General features: G+C 39.3%; 1 protein-coding gene across 1 annotated transcript in view; it reads right to left on the bottom strand.

The window, feature by feature from the left end:
• Positions 1-20,051, bottom strand: part of KCNU1 (potassium calcium-activated channel subfamily U member 1) — a 225,699-nt gene extending 205,648 nt beyond the window's left edge. The window contains exons 1-2 of the mRNA XM_075557227.1: positions 19,893-20,051; positions 16,665-16,784 (exon numbers count right to left, since the gene is read on the bottom strand). Coding sequence (XP_075413342.1) covers positions 16,665-16,784; positions 19,893-20,051 — 279 coding nt within the window. The remainder of the gene's footprint in view (positions 1-16,664; positions 16,785-19,892) is intronic.
• Positions 20,052-23,699: the final 3,648 nt, after the last annotated feature.

Genomic DNA, 23,699 nt, shown 5'->3' on the forward strand with positions numbered 1-23,699 from the left:
GATATCTTTCAAAAAAGTTCCAGCAGAATTTGAAAGTTACAGAACAATATCACTAATAACACATGTATGTAAATTTTAATGGAAAACTATTCAACAACGTGTGCAGCAATGCATTGACAAGTTTCGGTAGGATTCAGAAGAGAACATAGAGCAAGAGTCACCATTGCTGATGTTCGATGGATCCTGGCTGAAAGCAGAGAACCAGAAATATGTTGATGTTTGTTTTATTGACTATGTAAAGTCATATGACTTATGGACCATAACAAATTGTGGACAGACAACCAAAGAATGGGAATCCCAGAACCCTTCATTGTGCTCATGCAGAACCTGTACAGTGATCAAGGTGTAGAAGGGCGAACAGAACAGGAAAGTATGCATGGTTTAAAGTTAAGAAAGGTTTACGTCAGGGTTGTACCCTTTCACCAGATGACACATCCTGCATGCTGAGCCAATAACGAAGGAAGCTGGTTTCTGTGAAGAAGGATGCAGCATTGGATGGGAGGACGGCTTACTAACAACCGTTGATAAGCAGGGACACACCGTGCTTGCTGAAAGAGAGGAGGACTTGAATTACTTGCTGATGAAAGTCAAGAATTGCAGCCTGCAGTGTGGATGCCAACTTAAAGACAATCAAAATCATCACAAGTGGACCAATAGATAACGTCCTGAAGAGCAGAGAAAAGATCGAAGTCGTCAAGGATTTTTCTTCTTGCTTGGATCCACAATCAATGATCACGGAAGCAATAGACAAGAGATCAAAGGACACTTTGCATTAGGCACACCTGCGGCCCAAGCCCTCCTTCCAGTGTTGAAAACCACTATGAAGACTCAGGTGCACGTGATCCAAGACACGGGAGTCAATGGCTTCCTGTACACGTTAAAGTTGGTTTTGGGATAAGGACGCCTGAAGAGGAATGGCTGCATTTGAATTACGGCGCCGGTAAAGAATATTGACGTACCGCGGACTGCCAAAACAACAACAACAACAGAAAACCTGTTTTTGAAGCAGTACACCCAGAATGCCCCCTCAGAAGTCAGGATGGGAGAATTCATGTCACGCACAGATGTTCTCGGGACAGATCTGTCCACGGAGAAGGGCATTGCGCTCGGTCGAGGAACGGAGCAGTGAGCAGGAGGAAAGCGCTCAAGCAAATGGCTTGATGGGCTGCCGCAGAACAGGTGTGAGGAAGGCCCAGGGCTGCACAGTGTCGCGCCCTGCTGGGCGTGGGGACACTACACCTCAGACCGACTGGAGGGACCCTGACAGCAAGAGGAGGGGCATCTGGTGCCGGGCCACGGTTTCCCACGAGAGAAAGCTAAAGACAATAGACATGCAAAGAAATGTAACTTGTCTCTGACTTCTATGATTTTAAGTTTTAACAAAATACACTTAAAAATGGTTCCCCCCCCCCCCCAATATATTGTATTGCTAGTAATAGGTACTCTATACACCGTTGCAGTGCATAGTTTGCTGACATTTCATTTTCACATATCCACAGATTGGATTTATAGTGATTCTGATGACAAAAGGGAGGAATAATAGATGCTATAACCAAACAGGTATTTGTTGTAAACCAGAGCAAACGTAGAGTGGAATTGGTCATACAGAACCCTGTCATAAATTGGAGGATTCCTTGTAAAGAGACATATTTGGATGAAAAGTTGTTCTGATTTTCATTTTACTGATATATACAATATTCTACTGAATATGAAATTTTCAAACCTGAATATGCAAACAGCAACTATATAAAGACAAGAAAATAATAAACAAGTAATATAAAGATCAGTCAGTAGTCAGTGTTTATTATGCACTAAGCAGTTTACATGCATTATATAAGTCACCCTACACTATTTTAGAGATTATTCTAAATATGATGAAATCCAATTTAGATAAACTAATTCACCTAAGATAACATGTCAGAAAGTAGAAGAACCGATGTTTGAACTCACATCTTTCATAATAACAAACAAAATCCCAAGATTGCAATCACCATGTCATTCTGCCTCTCAGGAAAGGTGAGAAGCCACGGCTATGACAGCTCTTGGCTGGTACCCGACAGCCACTCGCTCCTCCTTCACTAACAGATCGCTGACTTAGTGGTTGAAGCCCACTGTCACTGCTTTGATTCTGACTCGTAGTGATCTGACATGGGGTCTCTGAGGCTGTACATATCGATTGGAGTAGACAGCTCCATTTTTCAACCTTGGGACAACAGCGTTCAAAGCACTGACTTTGTGAGCAACTCAATGCTTGCGCAACGGCTGATAGTTGAACGTAACAGAAGAATAGAATGCAATTAATACATTCTCTTATGCAGGAAAAGTCAGTCTCTAAATACTACGAAGAGTAAAACCAGTCACCATAAAAGACTAGATAACCACTTAGAAAGCAAAAATCCAGCTGTGTGACATTTATATGAGATGCCTTTAAGAGGGAGGCAGAGAGAGAAATTAAGAGAGAACTGGGCAAGGACATACTAATGTGGCAAAAAATTAAAAATTAAGTAATAGGGTAAATGTTGCATGCGAAATGTTATCATCAGAACCCTCCCCCAAATAACTGAAAAAAATTGAGACTCGATACTAAATAAAGGCACAATGAAGTACAACATAACAAGAAACCTTGTACACTACGTGAAATCATATAAGAATAGGGAGGAAGGGGGAACCAGTTCCAGTGATCGACGCATAAACCCCAGCCACTCCCAGCCCCGGAGAGGCATGGACATCAGAAACATGGGTAAAGGGAGACAGTGGTTGGCGTAAGATATGAAAATAATAATACTTTATAATTTATCAAGGGGTCATGAGGGTGGGAGAGTAGGGAGGGAAGAAAAGAGTAGCTGGTACCAAGGACTCAACTAGCCAGTAAATGTTTAGCAAATGATGCTGACAACGTATGTACAAATATGCTTGATACAATTGATGTATGGGTTGTTATAAGAGCTCTAAGAGCTCCCAATAAAATGATCTTAAAAAAACCAATAATTCAAAATCTGTTCGAAATTCAAGACAATTATTATTGATGAGGATTTTGGCATGCTCTTTTAAAGTATTCAGCCAATCAGAGGAGTCAGTGTTTTTAGTTTTATGCAGTGGCGTCGGGTTCGTGGTGCCAGCGTGTGTGCAAAGTAGAACTGTTCCACAGGATTGTTAAGGCTGTGGCCTCTCAGAGGAAGATTCTGGCTGTCTTATCTGAGGCAGCTCAGGGTGGATTCCAGCTTCCATGGGTTTTGACTACTAGTCAGGGGTCAAAACTGTTTAAACCACCAAGAGTCTCCCAACCAATAATTAAGAATGTGGATATATATATATATATATATATATATATATAAATTTAAAAATAAGTAATACAGAGTATATTCAAAGACTCAGACAAATTAGAAAGAATGGCCTAATAGTCTCCTTTCTAAAGTAATTCAGTGAAAATCTTGTGTATCTCAGAGTATTGCCTAATATAATGCTGGCAGATAAGCTCCTTAGGTTGGAAGTCACTCTGAGGTGTTACAACAACGAATGTAAACAAGGTTGTGGAGATGATACAGCACCAGACAGCATTATGGTCTGTTCTACAAAAGGTTGACATGAGTCAGAACTGACCCCCACACAACAACTAACAGCAATAACATATATCAAAGAGGTAGTACATAGTCACTCCAGATGCCAGGAAACACTAATAAATATTGATTATTTACTGTGTTCATCTGGCTAGACTAAAGAAACAAATTCATGGACACTCATATGTGTATAGGAAAGAGCTTTATATACAAGAGCAATTGAATATTGAGAAAACATCCCAACCCGGTCCAGATCAAGGACATAAGTCTGAGATTAGCTCATGTGTCTGATACCTATCTATGAATTCCCCTTCACACTCACAAAACAGATGCAATGATGCTGGATGCAGGAAGATCGCAGGCCAGTGGGTGAGAAGACTAGTGGATATAGTGGCATTGTAAGCATCTCAGTGCCTTAGCGCCTTCAAATGAGGTCATCAAGCTGTGACCTGATTGACAGGTAAACCACCCCTTCACTCTTAAGTCTCAAATTAACAACAGATTATGTAACTACTACATTTATTACGTAAAATAATTTATCATTAAATTCTATAAAGTAGAAATAATAAAAGCAGCAACATTCTTAAACCATAAATCTCTACCACATAAGAAAAGATAGCCACTCTCTACGTAATGCCTGTGGAGCCTTGGTGGTTTAATGGTGATGTACTGAGCTGCGATCTGAAAGGTCAGAAGTTTGAAACCACCAACTGCTCTGTGGGAGAAAGCTGATGGGGCTTTGCTACTCCTGTGAACAGCTACTGTCTCAGAAACTCAAAGGGACAGTTCTACCCTGTCCTTCAGAGTCACAATGAGTCAGCATGCACTCGATGGAAGTGAATATATAGTGTCTGGCAAAATAAAAGGGTTTATAAAAATGGCCAAAGAAAGTTCAATGAAAAGATTATATAAATGGAACTCAACTTATTAAAGTAAGCAAAATTAATGGAAAATGTTAGCATTAGTAAGGATAAAAGAAAATTAGACATACACACACATTCACACTCACACACATACATAGGGGACTTGCAATGCTTATGGAAATTTTCTACTTTTTTAAAGCTTTTTCTTATATATTGGGTAAAGGTTTACAGAACAGATTAGTTTTCCATTGAGCAATTCCAAAATATTCCATCATTTCTTAATCCCATTTTCCATTAACTTTCTGAAGCCCTCTTCTATACCCTTCTGAGAATTGCATAGTGGAGATATCTGACTTTCTGTGACTTCACACGGGAGAAGTAAAACCAAGTTCAACATCAGCTTCCTGTGAAACTGAAGTCAGATATGCAACCACTCGGCTACTTTCTTGCCCTATTCTGCAGCAACCATCCTTCTCATGGCACTTGTATTTTCTGCTAGGTTCAGTAGTTCATTGTAATGGTCACACAAACTCACAAATCATGCAATATGGGGGTAATTAGGGAAATTGACAGGTAAAAAATTCAATTCAAGAAATGTTCAGGGGTGTGAACAACAGAAACGTGGGTGAAGGGAGACAGTGGTTGGTGTAAGATATAAAAATAATAATAACAATTTATAATTTATCAAGGGGTCATGAAGGTGGGAGGGGATTGGGAAGGGAGGTAAAAAAAGTAGCTTATACTAAGTGCTCAAATAGAAAGTAAATGTTAAAAAAATGATACTGGCAACATATGTACAAATATGCTTGTTACAATTGATGTATGGAATGTTATAAGACCTGTAAGAGCCCCAATAAAATGATTTAAGGAAAGAAGAAATGTTCAAGATGTCATGATTGCAGTCAGGCATGCGTCTTCTTAGTCATGCTGACTAGGACACCTCTCTGGTTCTTGAACACCCAACCACATGACCCCTTAGACCCTGTCCTCTTCAGACAGTTTTACGGAAGTCTTTTCTTGTTGTTGCTCTCTGCCTTTGAGTGACTTTAGACGTACAGTGACTTTCTGTACAACAAAACAAAACACCCCCAGAATCTTCACAAGTGCTATCTTGTTTGACCCCATTATTGTGCCCACTGTGCTAATTCACCTTGTTGAGGGCCTTCCTCTTTTTCATTGCCCCTTTACTGTACCAAGAAAGATGTCTTTTTCCAAGGACTGCTCTTTCCTGACAACATGTCCAAAACACACAAGACAAAGCTTCAACATCCTTGCTTTTAAGGAGCATTCTGACTATACTTCTTCAAAGATAAAATTGTTTGTTCTTTTGGCAGTCCAAGTACCTTCAACATTCTTAATCAGCACCATAATTTAAAACATCCATTCTTTTTCAGTGTTCCTTATTCAATGCTCAATTTTCACATGTATGTGAGGCAATTGAAAATGCCATGTCTTGGGTCAGGGGTCCCTTAGTCCTTATTATAACAGCATTGCTTTTCAACACTTTAAAGAAGTCCTGTGCAGCAGATTTGCCTGATATAACACATCATTTGCTCTCTTGACTTCTGAGTTCATGAGCATTGATTATAGATCCAAGCAGGACATAATCCTTGAGAACTGCAAACTTTAAAAAATTTATCATGATATTATCTATCGAACCATGTGGTAGTTACATAATCTGGTGTCAATCTGAGGATTCAGAGTGAAGGGTCGAGTCTAGTTTGTCAATCCGATCATAGACAATGAGGCCTCTCTGTGGGCGTGGCCTTCTCCTGAAGATTCTTGGAACTCCTGTTTTCCTCCTTGGAGGCAGGAGTCTCTCTCTCTCTCTCTCTCTTGACTCATTCCTTGTGAGACATTACAGACAATGAGCCTGATGGAGTTATGCTGATGCAGCCAGAGTTGAGCTGGAGGAACCACGAGGAGACTTGTGCCAGTGTTGAGATGCTTACAACACCACTAGATCCACAAGATTTCCCACCCACTGGTCTGGGATCTTTCTGCATTTGGTGTCATTGCATGTGTTTTGTGAGTCTGAATAGGATTATATAGATTGGTATTGGACATATGGGCTAATATTGGATTTATGGAATTAATCTGGACTGGGCTGGGAGGTTTTCTCAATATTCAATTGCTCTTCTATAGAAAGCTCTTTCTTATACATATGAGTCTCCATGAATTTGTTTCTCTAGTTTACCTGGACTGACACAGTCCAGTAGAGAGAATTTGGGTTTTCTTTACACTAATTTGTAATCCCTATTCATCCCTACTTAATCCTTGGTCTTCATCAACAAATACTTCACATTTTCCTCACTTTAAGCAAGCAAGATGCTGTCACCTGCACATCACAGGTTGTGGAAAGAACTTCTTCCAATCCTGATGCTTCATTCTTTTTCTTTACTTTTTTTTTGTGTGTGTATGTGTGTGATTTTTGCTCATCACTGACCTCTTCATTCTTTTTCATAGACTCCAACTTCTTTGATTATTTGCTCAGCACACAGATTGAATAAGCCAGGTGAAAGGATAATTCTGATTCATACCTTTCCTAATTTGAAGACAAGCAGTATTCCCTTGTTCTTTTGCCACAGCTGCCTCTTGATCCAGTTACAGTTCCAGCATTGGCACAATGAAGTTTTCTAGAATTCCCACTCTTCTCAAGGCTATCCATAGTTTTTTTATGGGTCACATAGTTGAAAGTCTTTGAAAGTTAATGAAACACAAGTAAACAAGTAAACCTCTCTTTGATAGTCTCTGCTTTCAGCCAAGGACCATCCAAAGTTAGCAGTGTTACATCTTATTCTGCTCCTCCTGAATGTGACCTGAATCTCTAGCAGCTCCCTGTTAATGAACAGCTGGATGATCTTCGACAACATTTTATTAACATGTGATATCAATAGTTAAACTAAGGAAAATACACAAAAAGGCCCTGCCATGGAGTCATTGCCTATGCACAGGGACATTATAGGACAGAGGAATGTATTCCTGTGAGTTTCCAAGATGGTAACTCTTTATAGGAGTAGAAAGCCCAGTTTTTCTCCAGTCGATGACTGGGAGTCTTATATTTCTGACCTGTGGTTAACAGTCAAATGCTTAACCAACACTCATCCAGGGCTCCTTAACATCCTTGGTCTTATTCTGTATTTTTCACACTCTGTGTGAAATATGTATAAGTATGGGTCTCATCCAGTCAACTGGCCAGTTCGCTAGCTATCTTCCAAATTTTTTGGCATCACCAAGTGAGTGCTTCCAGTGCATCATCATTTTGTTGAAACACTTCAATTGGTGTGCCATCCATTCCTGGACTCTTGTTTTTGGATAATGTTTTCAATGCAACCTAGACTTCCTTAGGTTGCTTTTGTTCTTGCTCGTGTGCTGCTTCTTGAACTGTTTGAGTGTTTACCAGTTCTTTTGGTGCGGTGATTGTTTATTGTTTTCCATGTTGTTTTGATGCTTCCTGAAAAACTCAGCATTTTGTCCTGCAGCCTTTCAACATGGCAACTCCAGGCTTGATGTTTACATCTTCCAGGTGAAGATCTTCTACCTTTTGGTGGTTTTTCTAACTCTAGATGTTAAAATATAATATATCACATGATCTTCTCACGCTGCCCTTTGAAGTTTTCTATTCAGCTCTTTAATGTTATCATTTTTCCCCATTAGCCTTAGCTACTCCAGGATTGATTAAGAGCAAACTTCAGAGTCTCTTCTGATGTCCTCTTTGATCTTTTCTTCCTCTCTGGTCTTTTGAATGATGCTTTGCTTTGTTCTTGAATGGTGTTCTCCATGTCATCCTACAGCTCATTTGGTCTTCTCTCTTTAGTGTTTAATGCATTACATTTGTCCTTGAGATGTTCTTGGAATTCAGCAGGGATAGACTCAAGGTCGTAATTTTGGTTCTCGTGGAATTGTTTTACAAGCAAGCCACCACTTGTCATAGGCACGTGGTGTTATTCTGATGCTGGAAGCTCTGCCACTGTATTTCCAATATCAGCAGGGTCACCTGAGTGAATAGATTTCAGAAGAGCTTCCAGACTTAGTACAGACTGTGAAGAAGGAATACACTGTCCATTTCTGGGGAATTAGCCACCCAAAACCCTTTTCAATAGCATCAAAAATAACTAATATAGTACTGGGTAAATCTGTAGCAAGAGGCCCCATTAATGTATAAAAAGGCAAAAATGCCACTTTGAGGAATATGGTTCACCTGACCCAAGCTAGAAGGGGTCTCGCCATGCTGTGGGATAGCCAATGGGTTGGACACCACAAGGTCAGTAACTCAAACTGACGAGTCACTCCCCAGGAAAAAGGAGGTTAATTCCATGAAGATGGACGGTTTCAGGAATCCTATACAGGATCCCTCTGAGGCAGAATACACTTGTTGGCAGTGAGAGGTTTGTTTTGTTTTTGACCCAGTACATGGTATATTCTGTCACTTCATATGCACACAAAAGTTGGACAATGAGTAAGGAAGATTCAAGAGGAACCGATGCCTTTGAATGATGGTGTTAGTGAAGACTTGTAGATATTTTGCTGAGGAAAAGCATGTTAAAACAAAGGTCTTAGCTGAAAGCTTCTGATTGAGGTCCAACTCAGATATTTGGTTTTACATTGCTCTATCTTAAAATAATCTTTTGTCTCCCCTCCCCTTGTAAAACCTTGGCTTAATAAAGAAGCAGTTCTTAGTAGAAAATGTATTCTTGCTCTGCTTATTTCAATTCATGTTTTTAACTAAAAACATGGTGATGTTAGAGATAATTTAGTGTGAACAGGTGTTTAGACATACTGCTAAATGTGTGATTGTAATGTTTAAGCTATAGCTTTTAGAAATTCTTAGTTTAAAAGTCACTTTCACCTCTTTTATATGTAAATAATCCTTGTGCTTGGAAGACACTTGTAATTTTAAATTTGTTCTAAGCAATATATAATCTGCCATATCTCATAGCCTGAAGCCCCTCTTTTCAAAGGAGGTTAATTCCTGTAAAAGGTCATCAACCAAGATCTTGCCCCCTGCAACTTTGAAAATATTATGCAATCAGAAAACACCACAAAGCGCCCCTTGCTAACTTGTGGTTATTAACCTTATAAGCATTTGTAATGCAAAGTCTTTGGGACATATTCTGGGGTTGCTTGGCTTCGTGGTTTACCACATCGCAAAGTGTCTTTCTGCCATTCATAAAACCCTTTGTTTTACTTTACACGGTCTTGTCAGTTGCTTCTCTACAGCAGCATGGTCTGCTAGAAGACTAAAAAATTCTGTTTTGGAAGAAGTACAGTCAGAATGTTCCTTAGAGATGAAGACAGAGTTCTCACAGGCTTGATGCAAGCTACCAGGTAGCCCAGTCCCTGGAGATGGGCATGATGTTTAATAGAGTAGAGGCTCAGTGAAAAGGAAGAAAACATTTCTCAACAAAATGGACTGGCATAGTGGCTGCAACAGTGGGCTCGCATAGCAGTGAAAACAATGCTGGGATGGGGCGTGTTTTGTTTCGTGCTCTCTATGGTCATTGTAAGTCAGAATTAAGTCCATGGCACCTGCCAACAATAATACTGTGCACACATCACCAATTCAAAGGGGCAAACAATCCATTCATCCACAAATGATTAGTGCAGACGTTATGTAGTATTTTCTACCAGTCTTCTCCTGGTTCATATCATCAAAATCTCTAAACTAAGCTATTTTCTGATAACAAATGCCAAAAACTACTTAATGATGCATTAAATTAAAAAATACAATCATGAAAAGATATATAAAAAAATTAATATGCAATGCATATCAAGAAAAATGGAAGGAAGTTTTATGGATACAAAGGGATATAATTTAGGAAGAAACTATTTTTCCCTAGAATAGTATCTGAAAAATTGTTTTTAGAATTCATATTCACTTTTTCCCTGAGAAATTTTTATGCTAATGCCAATTATAACTGACGCTAGAGATTTCTGGGTATTTATTTATTTTACAGGAGTGATTGCACACTTACTGAGAGGAGCACGCATGTGGACTGAGAGCAAAATATAAGGATGCATACAGAAAGTGCCAACGCTGAGCTCACAGAGCTCTGCAGGCTCACAGAAACATTTGCACTCCTCACCTTCCCCTTCCCTTTCCCCTTGCCTCCTCCTTCAGTTTGACTTCGTTTGTGCCCTTCCTTCTTCTGCTAATCTTTTTGTTCTCCATATTTTCCTATTCTCCTTCTATACAACGGATTGACTGGTCATGGATTGCAATTAGTTCTGACTCATAGTGACCCCATGTACACCAGAAGGAAACCGTCCAGTTTGATGCCATTCTCATAACTGAGGCTCTCTGAGCCCCCAGTGTCACGTACTCATTGACTCTCTAATTTAGCGAGTGTGATTTCCTTTCCAGCAACTGGTTCCTCTGATACCATGTCCACAGTATGCAAGCGGAAGTCTTGCCATCCTGACTTCTGAGGATCATTCTGACTTGTTAATGCTTCTGTCAGTACATTTTCCTTACCAACACAATAACTGAAGTTCAACAAGTATTCTCTGGTCTTCCTTATTCATGTCCAGTTTTCAAATGAATATAAAACAATAAAAAATAGCATGGTTTGGGTCAAAGTGACATGTTTGCTTAAAAGCACCAGATACCATGTCCTTTGATTTTTTGACTGTGGCTTCCAAAGCGGTGACTGTGAAACCAAATAAAACTACATCCTTCACAACTTAGTTATATTCTCTAATATGATATCACTTATTGATCCAGTTGGGAGAATTTCTTTTTCTTTATTTAGAGGTATAATTCATATTGAAGACTATAGTCTTTGATCTTTATCAATAAGTTTTTCAAGTTCTCTTCATTCTCAGCAAGCAAGACTATGCCATCTGCATATCACAGGCCTCCTCCAATCCTGATGCCACATTCCTCTTGCCATATAATTGGGCTTCTCAGATAACTGCTCAGCATACAGATTGAATACATTTGGAGAAAAGATTTATCCCTGTACCTTTCCTGATTAAGCCATTGAATATCTTCCTGTTTTCTTGTTTGAATGACGGCTTTTTGAGCTATATAAAAATTCCACATGAGCACAATTAATAGTTATTGGACCCCCATTGTTCAAAAATATCATGCACAGTAGAATGTATCTGTACATTCAATAAAACATAGGTAAACTTATTTTTGGTAATCTGTATGTTGCCATGATATCCCTTATCCTATGGCCTTTTAATCTCATTTGGATTTCTAACAATTCTCTTTTTATGTACTATTAAACAAATTTTTAATTATCTTCAGTAAAATTTTACTTGTGACAGAAATTATATTGCTTGATAATGTCCACATTCTATTGTATCAACTTTCTTTGGAATGGGCATCAATTTCTTCCATTATTTTTCCAGGGCTCTTTTTCAAATTTCCTGGCATAGATGAGAGAGTACTCCCATGATGCATTCACTAGGTCCTGTGTATTCCACATTCCAAAGAAAGGTGACCCAAAGGGGTGCTCAAACTACAGAACAATATCACTGATATCCCATGCCAATAAAATTTCCTGAAGATCATCCAACAACGGTTGCAGCAGTACATTGAAAGGAAGCTGTTAGAAGTTTGGGCAGATTCAAAACAGGACTTGGAAGAAGGGCTATCATTGCTGATTTCAGATGCATCTTGCCTGAAAGCAAATACTACTAGAGAGATGTTACTTGTGTTGTGTTGACTATGCCAAAGTACTCAACTGTGTGGACCATATAAAACTATGGATAACCTTAAGAAGAACAGAAATTCCAGAAAACTTCATTGTGCTCATGCTGAAATTGCACATGATGGGGAGAGAGTTGTGCCAACACAACAAGGGAATACAGCATGACTCGGGGAAAGTGTGCATCAAGATCATGTCATTTCACCATAGTATTCAATCTATATAGAGAGAAACTCACCAGAGAAGCTGGCTTACATAAGGTAGAATGTGGTCTCGGGTGAAGGAAGGTATATTAACAACTTGTAATTTGCAGATGCCCTAACCTTGCCTGCTGAAACTGAAGAGGACTTGGAAGTCCTTGCTGATGAAGATCAGGATTGCATCCTTTAGTCTGGATTGTGATTCAAGGTAAAGAAGACCAAAACCCTCACTGTTGGACCAATAGGTAACATCATGATAAATGAAGAAAAGTTGTAAGCGGTCAAGGATTTTGTCTTGCTTGGATCCACAATCGATGCTCAATGGGAGCATCAGTCATGAGACCAAAAGATGTGTTACATTAGGTAACTCTGCTGCACAAGACTTCTTAAAAGGATTTAAAGCAAGGATGTTACTTTGGGGCCAAGGTGCTCCTGACCCTAGCCATGGCACTTTCAGTTGCCTCATATGCACATGAAAGTTGGACAATGAATAAGGAAGACTGAAGAATAATCGATGCATTTGGTTTGTAGTGCTGGAGAAGCATTTGAAGTTACCATGGATTGCTGAAAGGACAGACTGATTTATTTTGGAATAAGGGCAGCCAGAGTGCTCCTGAGAGGCAGGGATGGCAAAACTTGGTCTAACAAATTTTGGACATGTTTTCAAGAGAGACGAGTCCTGAAGGACCTCATGATTAGTAAAACAGAGGGCAGCAGAGAGGAAGGTCCTCCAGGAGAGGGATGGGCACCGTGGCTGCAACGATGGCTCAGCATGGGAACAGCTGCGAGGATGGCGCAGACGAGGCAGTGTTTTCTGCTGGGCACAGGGTCGCTGTGGGTCAGCACCAACTCGTTGACACTTAAACATATCTTAATTTCTTTTAGCTGGATGGTTTTGGTCTTAGTACCTTCTGAATTTAATGATCCATTTCTTCTTTGATTTCTGTGAATTCAGCTGTTTGTACTTTGCACATTTTGTAGTTGACATATTTTGTAGCTTAATATATGCTGAGTGTTTGCAAGTAGTTCATTGATAGTTACACATTTAATGGTTACTTTCAGGGGATGGAATGTGCCCATTCCAACCACTCTCTCTAATTAACCAAGTTATATTGTTCTTCCTTATGCTTTTTTAAATAAATTTTCATTTTTCATTTCAATTTTCATTTTACCAGGTCCTGATCTGCAATAGGTGAAGTATAATCTCCTACTAACAACATTTTTGTTCTCTTATAATTTTATGTATTATCTTAAATTATATTTTGATGTAATATTAGTCATCTTATTAAGATTTTTTACATGTATTCTTATGAAGGTAAGCTGATGTCTTGTGATACTATTATTATTGTATGCCTTGAATTCAAATTTATCTAACATTCAAATTTTATTTCCAAGTTTTTCTGTGCTTTGCTTGATAGACCTTTGGCAATATTCTTTTTCATTTGCACTTTAAAATATAATCAGAGCTGCCAAACTTGTGCTTAAAATCCCTCCAAGACTTATGTTTGCATTAGGAGACAATTATTCTACCAGATCAATCCAGCTTCGTACTATAAAGGCCAAGAGGTTGTGCTACTCTCTTGTCCCTTCTTACACTTTACCCCTGCCTTCCTTCTTCTGCAGGTATCTGTGCTCTACTTATCTCCACAGGACGATTCCCACTGCCCGGAATCCAGTTTCCTCAATCCTTCCATTGCTGTATCCCTGTTATAGGGCTACAGGGATGCTATAAACCCACTTCTGCTACAGCCAATGAGCTGCAAGACTTTATTCCCAGTTTTACCTTCACACAACCAAACATAAGATGAACATTTGAAGACCTCGTAGCAAAGACATCTTAATGCAGTCAAAGAACAGCACGCTGTCTTTACCAAAGCAAGCATGCCCAGAGGGGCTTCAAGAGAAAAGACAAACATTTTAAACAGGCAGAAAAAGATCAGGCACATTCCCAACAGGTTAGAGAACAATCCCAGTAGCTTTTCTGAAAATATTTTTACTCTTACATGTATGAAAACTTAAAAACTTTATTGATGAACAGCCTCAGTTGTGCAAGTGCCTGAACACGAGACGATCAAAGTGAAGGTGGGTGGTGAGAATCCACCCAGATTTACCTCGGAACATGGGCTTAGTGTGCTTCTGAAAGGCTACAGCTTTGGAAAACCTGGGGAACACTTGAGGTCCCCTGGAGTCCGTATGAATTACACCACAGCAGAAATTAATTATGTGCATAATTAAATAGCATTTACTAAATAGGGCAAGGTCTTTGATAATCACAAAAGCAGTAGCAGAGAATAATTCCTAGATCAAATACACTTACTTCTACCACATTACCATGTGATGGCAGCAAACTCCAGATTACAAAGTCTTTTTAAAAATGTTTCCATTCAAATTGTGTAACTGGAATGGTAATCAATGCAATATTAATTTGTGAAGCACCTGTTATTTTTAGACAATGAAATTCAAATGTCCTGACATACTCTGTCCTCTCAGGAAATTAAACAATGCCCAGATAATTTTCATAACATATTTTAAGTATTCAGTGGTGTTTACAGAAGCTTAGATGAGAAGCTCTTTGCTTAATTTGGGGTTAAGATAAGATTTCTCTGAGTAGATGATGACTGAACTTAGTTTTAACCAGCCCAAATTACAGAACTAAAATTAGAAAGAAGTAAAGTGAAAACATTATAAAGAAATGCTATAGAATGAATAGAATTTCCACCCCATCACATGCACCTAGGGGTGTAATCTCATTTAAACATAACATTTCATTTGTTATGTAAATAAAGATAGCTCAGTGTAGACAGTGTCCTAAACCTAATCACTTGTGCATTTAAGAATTGAGCAGATGATAGAAAGAAGCGCAGGCAATGGGAGACAGACTATCAGGTGACAACAGAGGCAGGGTTGACGGCTACTAGAAGCTGAAATAAACAATGAAGGATCATCTCTTATAGTCAAACACCAATCTGTATTTCTAATTTCATGAACCATGAGGCAATACTCGTGGTATTTCTGGAAACTAAAGGCAAAAGGACAAAAGGCTTCTGGGTGTGGTGAGAAAGAAAAGAACCTAATAGGATCAAAGGGTTCATACATTTCTGGACAGTTTGATACTGTGTACAGGGAGTCATCAAGCTAAGTGCCGTGAGAACAAACTACACAAAATGTGTACCCTGATAAAGAATCAAGTTTACCTTCCAGTAATAATAACTATGCAATATAATATGAAGGGACTATTTTTACTCTAAAAAAATCAGAGAGTAGCTGACAGGGAGTAGTAGGCATGAGAGATGGGGACTGAGGTGATGATAGTTTAGATATTGCCACCAGGGACCAAAACCCAAACTCACTGTCATTGAGTCTGTTCTGGATCCCAGCAACGCTCTGGGCAGGGGAGAACTGCCTGTGTTTCTGAAGTTTCCAATCTTCATATGAGCACGAAGCCTCATCTTTCTCCTATTGATCCACTGGTAGATTTGAACTGCTGACTTTGAGGTTAGCAGCCCAAGTCATAACCCAGATTGCCATCGGGCTCCTTAGCAACCTTTGATATACAGATGTGAAAGTGAGGCGAAGTTGAAGTACTTGCTGATAGAGATCAAGAATCAAAGCTTTTGATATGGATCATAATTTACTATAAAGGTAACTCAAGTCCTCAAAACTGGACTAAAAGGTAGCATGATAAACAGAGAAAAGATGGAAGTCAGTGAGGTTTCATGGTGCTTGAATCTACCATCGATGCGCATGGAAGAAGCACCAGTGAAGAGAAAAGATCAGGGATGCGCTGCCTTGGGTAAATCTGCTGGCTAAAAGCTCTTTAAAGTGTTTAAGAGCAAAGAGGCCACCATGAAGTCCAAGGTGTGTCACGCTTTTCAATGGCCTCATCTGCATGAGAATGATGGATTTTAAATAAGGCAGAAGGAGAAAGAATGGATGCATGTGAATTACTCTGCTGGGACAAATACTGAAACTGCCATGGACTGCCAGAAGAACAAGCAAATGGGAAGGTGTGCAGCCAAAAATCTCCCTTTAGAAGCACCATCTGCAAGGTTCTGACTCATGTGCTTTGGATATGTTATCAGGAGAGATAAGCCCCTTCAAAGGGGACATCCTGCTTGGTAAAATAGAGAGACAATGAAAAAGAGAAAGCTCCTCAATGAGACAGAGGGGGCTGCAACAATGGGTTCAAACCTAACCATACATTTGAAGAAGGCGCGGGACCAGGCAGTGTTGCCCTCTGTTGTGTATAAAGCCACTATTAGTGCAAACTGATTTGAGGGCACCTAAAAATACCCACCAGGAGACATCTAATAATTAGCAGGAAGATGAAATCATCAACATTGTCTGTAATCCCACTCATGAGGGTGCCAAGGAAAATTCACTTACCAGCACTTGTCCAACAAACGTCTGCGCTGAAAGAAGCATTTGTAGACGCTCCCGGAAGAGAGCTCGGAGGTAGAATCTTTTAAACTGTACTTTGAAGCTGCTTTTTTGTTGGAGTAATTCCTATAAGCAACAAAAATGCGTGAGACAGCGAGCTGGATCTCAGGGAAAGCAATCTGTGTGGATGAGCTTCTTGCTGGGATAGCAGCCAGGAGTCGTTCTTCCTGGTTCAATCCAAGGGTTCCTGGAGTTACTTAGCCAATATCCCACCAAATAAATTGTATTGGGTCTGTACTATACTTTATGGCTTTGTAATTCGGAACTCTATGATTTCCACCGTCACTGTGCTTTTCTCACATGGTATCTGTGACCCTGCAAACTGTCACGACAGGAGTGATCCGGATGGGAAGTAGTAGTATTTTCTGAACATTTCCTTCAAGATTCAACAACAAAGAAAAACGTTTGCAAGCTGATTCTAGTGTGATTAGGTAACTTAAACTCACTCACTGCCATCAAGCCGAAGCTGACACATAGCGAGTGATCCGATGGCATATGTCAGAACTGCCCTTTTTGAGTTTCTGAGGCTATAATGCTTTATGTGCTTAGAAAACCCCACCTTTCTTCCACGGAGCAGCTGGTGGTTTCAAACTGCTGACCTTGTGGTTAGCAATGCAACTCATAACCATTATGCCACCAGGGCTCTTTGATAATATAACTCTTCTTTTTAAAAAGGAAATAAAATTGTTTCAGTAAATTTATGTTGCTTTTATTGCCATTTAACAAAATATCTTTACTTATTTCTTTGAAATTTATAATACACCCATGAGACAGACCAAGTAGACATGCTTACATCCAACACCCAGCAGAACTGCAGGATGAAGAACTGATCATTGGCTCCCCTTAAGATTACAGCCAAGAAAACCCCATGGAGCAGTCCTACTCTGTATCACACGGAGTTTCTCTGTTGGAACTGACTTGAGGGCAAGTGACAGAGCCAACCTCAGCAGCTTATAGATACAGAAACTGGGAGGGACATTCCATGTCCTGCCCATGAATAGTTCAGTAAGGAAAGGCTGGGGCCGCCCCCCACACACGCAACTCTATTTATATAATCTTGACCTTCTCTTGAGCAAGACACAAACCAACTAGGACTGCCTTCTCCAAGCTGACAGAAATCTCAGCTTTCCAGAAAAGCTCATTTAATGTGAATCCACAATTTTGCAATGACTTTTTTCACTCATATTTTGTGAATGGGAAAATGGAAGTTCAATTAGATGACTCCTTGCTGAAGTTCATATCCTAATCGACAATTTACCATCCTATATATATGATGTATTATGTGTATTTTCAAGATATCTGAAAATAGATTTTTAAAGTATTCACTATGACATTAATATGGAGTACTCATTTGAATTTCATTATAAAATTGGAGGTGTCGTCTAAGGGAAATCAAATCTGTCCTAAGAAATAATAAAATTGTATATATTCAAGTAGTAAAAAAATCTTGTCAGATATATATTTACGGGGAATTTATCTCTATGTGATTTTTAATGTAAATATTTATATTGATTAGACTTATGGCATTTTTTAATTTGGTCAACTTTTACAAACAAACATGTAGCAATCTCCACTGAATCAAATGTAACAAGTTATTGAGAAGTCACTCATAATGTGCCAAGCTCGCTCTTTAAGATTCAAAAACAGAATAGAATAGCATTCTGATTGTTTAGACAGCATGTTTGCATAATTTTTAATGTTTCCTTGGTATTTGAAATTCAAAAGTATATGCGACTGAAGGCTAGACATGAATTACACCCAAAGAAATACATTAAAAAAAACAAACAAATGTGATTAGGCAATTGCGTTCTCACATTTTTGTAATTACTCCCCAAAATAAGAATAATGGGAAAGAATATACATTTCTGGTGCAAAATCTAGCAATTAAAAAAATTCTATAAATTCAGCTTTTTATTAAGAAAACCTAAACAGGAGGGTAGACAGCAGGAGGCGTCTTCATTGAGCCCCTTTGCCGTGTGCACTCGCTCAGCTTTGTGACCCTGGCGTTCCTTCCTCAAATCTGTTATTGGTTAAAGACTTCATTCCAGAAACAGTGACTAAGCCAGGAAACTCACTCAGCAACGCAGACTGTGCGCTTCAAGATTGCGTGCGTTTGAAACATAGAAACCGGACTTTCCTGCTGCAGTAACCTTAAGAAGTGAATTGATGTCTATAAGGGATACATTTATAAGATATGAATTATGTCAAACATAAGAAAGTTTGTGAAGGTGGCTCAAGGCCAGCTGGAATTTGCTTCTATTTTACGGAGGGTTGTCAGGACCCAGACTTGATATGAAGCTCTTAACAATGTCAACAACACGCCAAGGTTTAGCCTTCAAAGAGATGGTTTAAACAATTTTTCTATATAAATCTTAGTAAAACCCAGGTAAAATATGATCTGCTATGAAAATCAGCATAATCCATTAGCAAATAAACCCAATTTTGGAAAGCAAAAATCAGATAAAGCACTAAGAGATACAGGTGTAAGAATGCTCCTTGCTTTCAACTAGTCATAGTAGAAGGGTCATGCTTCGGCTTTGAAAGTCATATTTCAAGTTCTTAAAAGAAGTTTTCTTTGGGTACATGATTATAAGTATGGTCATCACTGTTTGACAGCTGTTATTTAATATCATTACCCTTTGAAAAACTGATTTAAAGCATGATCAGGCTATGCATTTGTACCTGTGACTGAAAGGCACGTGCATGTATGTGTGCATGCATGTGCTACATGGTGTCTTGTATCAATATGGTATACTAAGGAAATGTGTACGTGCATCAAGCATGAGTGGTTTAGAGAAATGAGGATGGAGTGAATGTCTTGTTCCTTTGACCTCCCTCCTAGTACCTAACACAATTATTATTTTTAAAGTTTAAAATAGAGCCATAGACATAATGTTCATTTTCTTTCTCTTTTCTTTTCTTCCAGAATTAACATTCAGCACCATTCACACAAGACATTGCATCTCCACGTGGCAGTAAGAGGTGGTGGCCCTTCAAAGGTGGCCCAGGATCCTGTATTCCTCCCAAGCAAAGCCATCACAGGACCCTCCCCCCCCCATTAGAATAGAGTCATTTATGAAAATCAAGTGAAGTCTAAATCATTTTCTAAGCACATATACATATCAAACCTGTCTATGATCTTCATACAGAGGAATTCCAAACAAGGAAACTGACCAATAGAATTTTCCTTTTCGTGGTGGTTTTATATTTTTTTAAGCTCCTATAGATTACTCGGCAAAGGTATATGAAGAAGAGTCCATAGAAGAAGGTCACAAAGGAGGAGAGAATAAATATTCTTTGGATCTCAATTGTGCAGTCAATATTGTTTTTCATTTTCCCCTGAATTTCCTTCTGTGGCTTAGCTCAGTACATAAAAAAATAAAATGGTTGGGCTTTTATGATGTCATGACAACATGGTAACGATTCCACGAATTGGTTCTTGCATTACAGAGTTCTACTGACAGCTATAGTAACCAGAAGTTCCAGAAACAAAGTCTACTAACTAGAGTAATGCTGACTCATAGGTTTCATGCTAGTGAACAGAGGGAGAAGACTAGGGCCAACCACTTGGGTAAGTGGAAGAGAAACATTTCACATCTGATTCTATCACTATACTTCTCTATGGCCTTTTGGAAATTAGATCCTTCATGACAATGGGCAGGGACCCTGGCTGGCATAAAAAGGGTTTGCTTGATTACTCATCCAAATGTTGGCAGTTTGCAAACCTGTCCCGCAGCTGTGTGGTAGACAACCCTAACTCTATAAAAATTATAGCCAAAAAAGTCTTATGAAACAGTTCTCTCTGTCACAGATGGGGTGGCCATGAGTTGAAATCTACTCGGTGTCAGAAAGTTTCTAGGATCTTTTTTATTAAAATACTTTTATTGGGGGCTCTTACATCTCTTATCACAATCCATACATCCATCCAGTGTGTCAAGCACATTTGCGCATATGCTGCCATCATCATTTTCAATGCATTCTATTCCCACATGAGCCCCTGATATCAGTTCCCCATTTCTTCCCCTTCCTTCTCCACCTTCCATCCTTCACGAACCCTTAATAAGTTATAGGTTATTATTTTCATATCTTACATCGTCCTCTGTAGCCCCTCACCCACTTTTCTGTTGTTCGTTCCTCTCCGGGAGGGGGTTATATATTGATCCTTGTGATCAATTTTCCCTTTCTCCCCCCAACCTCCACTAATCCTCCTGGTATTTCTACTCTCATTATTAGCCCTGAGGAGTTTAACTCTCCTAGATTCCCTTTGTTGCGGGCTCTTATCAGTAGTAGTGTGTATGCTCTGGTCTAATCCTATTTGTAAAGTAGAATTGAGGTCATGATAGTGGGGGGACAGAAGCACCTAAGAACTAGAAGAAATTTGTGTGTTTCATCAGTGCTCTACTGCACCATGACTGTCTCATCTCTTCCCTGTGACCCCTCTGTGCAGGGATGTCCAATTGTCTACTGAAGGGCATTGGATCTCCATTCCATGCCCCCCCAACCCAATTGACATTGAGTATGATTTTGTTCTGGATCTTAGATAGCTGATCCCATTGACATCTATGATCATAGAGGCTGATGTGCTTCTTCCATGTGGGCTTTGTTGCTTCTCTGCTAGATGGTGGCTTGTTTATCTTCAAGCCTCTAGTACCCCAGATGCTATATATTTTGATAGCTGGGCACCATCAACTTTCTTCACCACATTTGCTTATGCACCCATTTTGTCTTCAGTGATCTTTTTGGGAAGGTAAGTATCACAGAATGCTGGGTTGTTAGAACAAAGTGTTCTTGTGTTGAGGAAGTACTTGAGTCGAGATCCAATATCCATCAGCAACCTTAATCCTTAACATATAGATATAAGTACATAGTTCTATTCATCTCTCATTTTATATATATATATATATATTTATATTTATATATGTACATGCCTGTATTTAGACCTCTATAAATTTCCTTTGCCTCCCAGTTATTTCTTCTATTTCCTTTTACTTTCCTCTTGTTCCACCATCATGTATGGCCTTCATTCAACTTTAGTAATTCCTTACAGCTACATTGCCCCTGATTAAGTCCAGGGACAAGGGAACAACAAGTAAACTAAAATCAGTGGAGAGAAGGGCGTAGGGTCTTTTCTGTATTTGGTTCTATAGCTATTATAGCTTGCCATCTCTTTTCTTTTTTTTTTCTCTGCATGTCAATATTCAAAAGAATGGTTTTTTAGTAACACTGATATCTCCAATTCCAATTTAACACCACAGGATTAATTTTGTCCTTTTCTGTTTTCATATCTTAACTCCCTCCACCCAGCAGTGAAAATACTTCTCCCATTATTCACAATACATCAAGTCACTTTTTTGTTTGTTTTGAGGTAATATAAGCTTTAATATTTGTTCTCAATCATTTTTTTAAAATTTAAATATTATTGGGCCTCTTAACAGCTCTTATCACAATCTATTCCTATATCCATTTTGTCAAACACATCTGTACATTCTGTATATATTCATGTATAAGCTCAGTTTTCCAGCACATTTTTAATGCACTTTTAGAGGTAAAATTAGGTGCTTGGCTGATATTCGGGTTAGCTGCTACTGGAGTATATATGGTATGCTGTCATCATCTTTTTCAAAACATTTTCTTTCTACTTGATCCCCTGGCATCAGCTTCTCATTTCCTCTCCTGCCTCTGCTATTCTCCCTCCCTCCCCCATGCCCCCTTGGTAATTTATAAATTCTTTTTTATCTTCCATATTTTACACCAACTGCTGTCTCATTTCACCCACTCTTCTGTCCATTCCTCTGGGAGGGGGGCCATACATTGATCATTGTGATAGGTTCCCCATTGTGATAGGTTCTCTACCTCCCCCCCACCTGCCCACTGCCACTTACCCTCCTAGTATCACTGCTTCTCTTATTGGTCCTGAGATGCTTATCTGTTCTGGATTCCCTGTGTTTTTGAGCTCTTACCTGTACCAGTGTACATATTCTGGTCTAGTCAGATTGGTAAGATAGAACTGGGGTCATGGTAGTGGGGGGGGGGGCATTAAAGAACTAGAGGAAGGTTGTGTGTTTCATCGGTGCTATATTGCACCCTGGCTGGCTCTTCTCTTCCTTGTGGCTATTCTGACAGGGGAGTGTCCAATTGACTACTGATGGGCCTTGGGTATCCACTATGCTCTCCCCCAATGAGATTTGATATGCATTTATTTGTTTTGTTTTGGGTCTTTAATGCCTGATACCTAATCCCATCTACATCTCATGATCACACAGGCTGGTGTGCTTCTTCCATGTGGGCTTTGTTGCTTCTCAGCTAGATGACTGCTTGTTTATATTCAAGCCTTTAAGACCCCAGATGCTATATCTTTTGATAGCTGGGCACCATCATCTTTCTTCACTATATTTGTTTATGTACCCATTTTGTCTTCAGAAATCATGTCAGGAAGGTGAACATCACACAGTGCTATGTTAGTAGAACAAAGCATTCTTACATTGAGGGAGTACTTGAGTGGAGGTCCAATGTCCATCTCCAAGTCTATCTGGACAAGATAGGTGGGATGAACAATCTGGAAGAGAGAATAATGGGACCAACAGTTCTGGGGGGCATAGGAGAGGGAGACATGGGAGAAAAGGAGGGGCATGCCAACAAACCCAGGGACAAGGGAAGAATAAGTGATCTAAAATTGATGGCGAGGAGGGAATAGGATGTTTGGGGTGGGAGTGGGGGGCTAATTAAAGGCAATATAGCCAAGAAGAATGACTAAAACCTGAATGAAGGCTGAACATGATAGTGGGATAGGAGGAACGTAAAAGGAAATAGAGGAAAGAACTGGGATGCTTAGGATAGTTATAGAGGTCTAAATACAGGCATGTGTACATGTAAGTATATTTATATGCAGGGGACTAGAGCTATGTACTTATATCTATTTCTTTGCTTTCTTAAATCAAACAATTTCCAAACACTTTTTTTAAAATGAAAGTATCTGTGTGC

This window comes from Tenrec ecaudatus, chromosome 8 (genome assembly GCF_050624435.1).
Source record: "Tenrec ecaudatus isolate mTenEca1 chromosome 8, mTenEca1.hap1, whole genome shotgun sequence".
NCBI classification, from domain to species: Eukaryota; Metazoa; Chordata; class Mammalia; order Afrosoricida; family Tenrecidae; genus Tenrec; species Tenrec ecaudatus.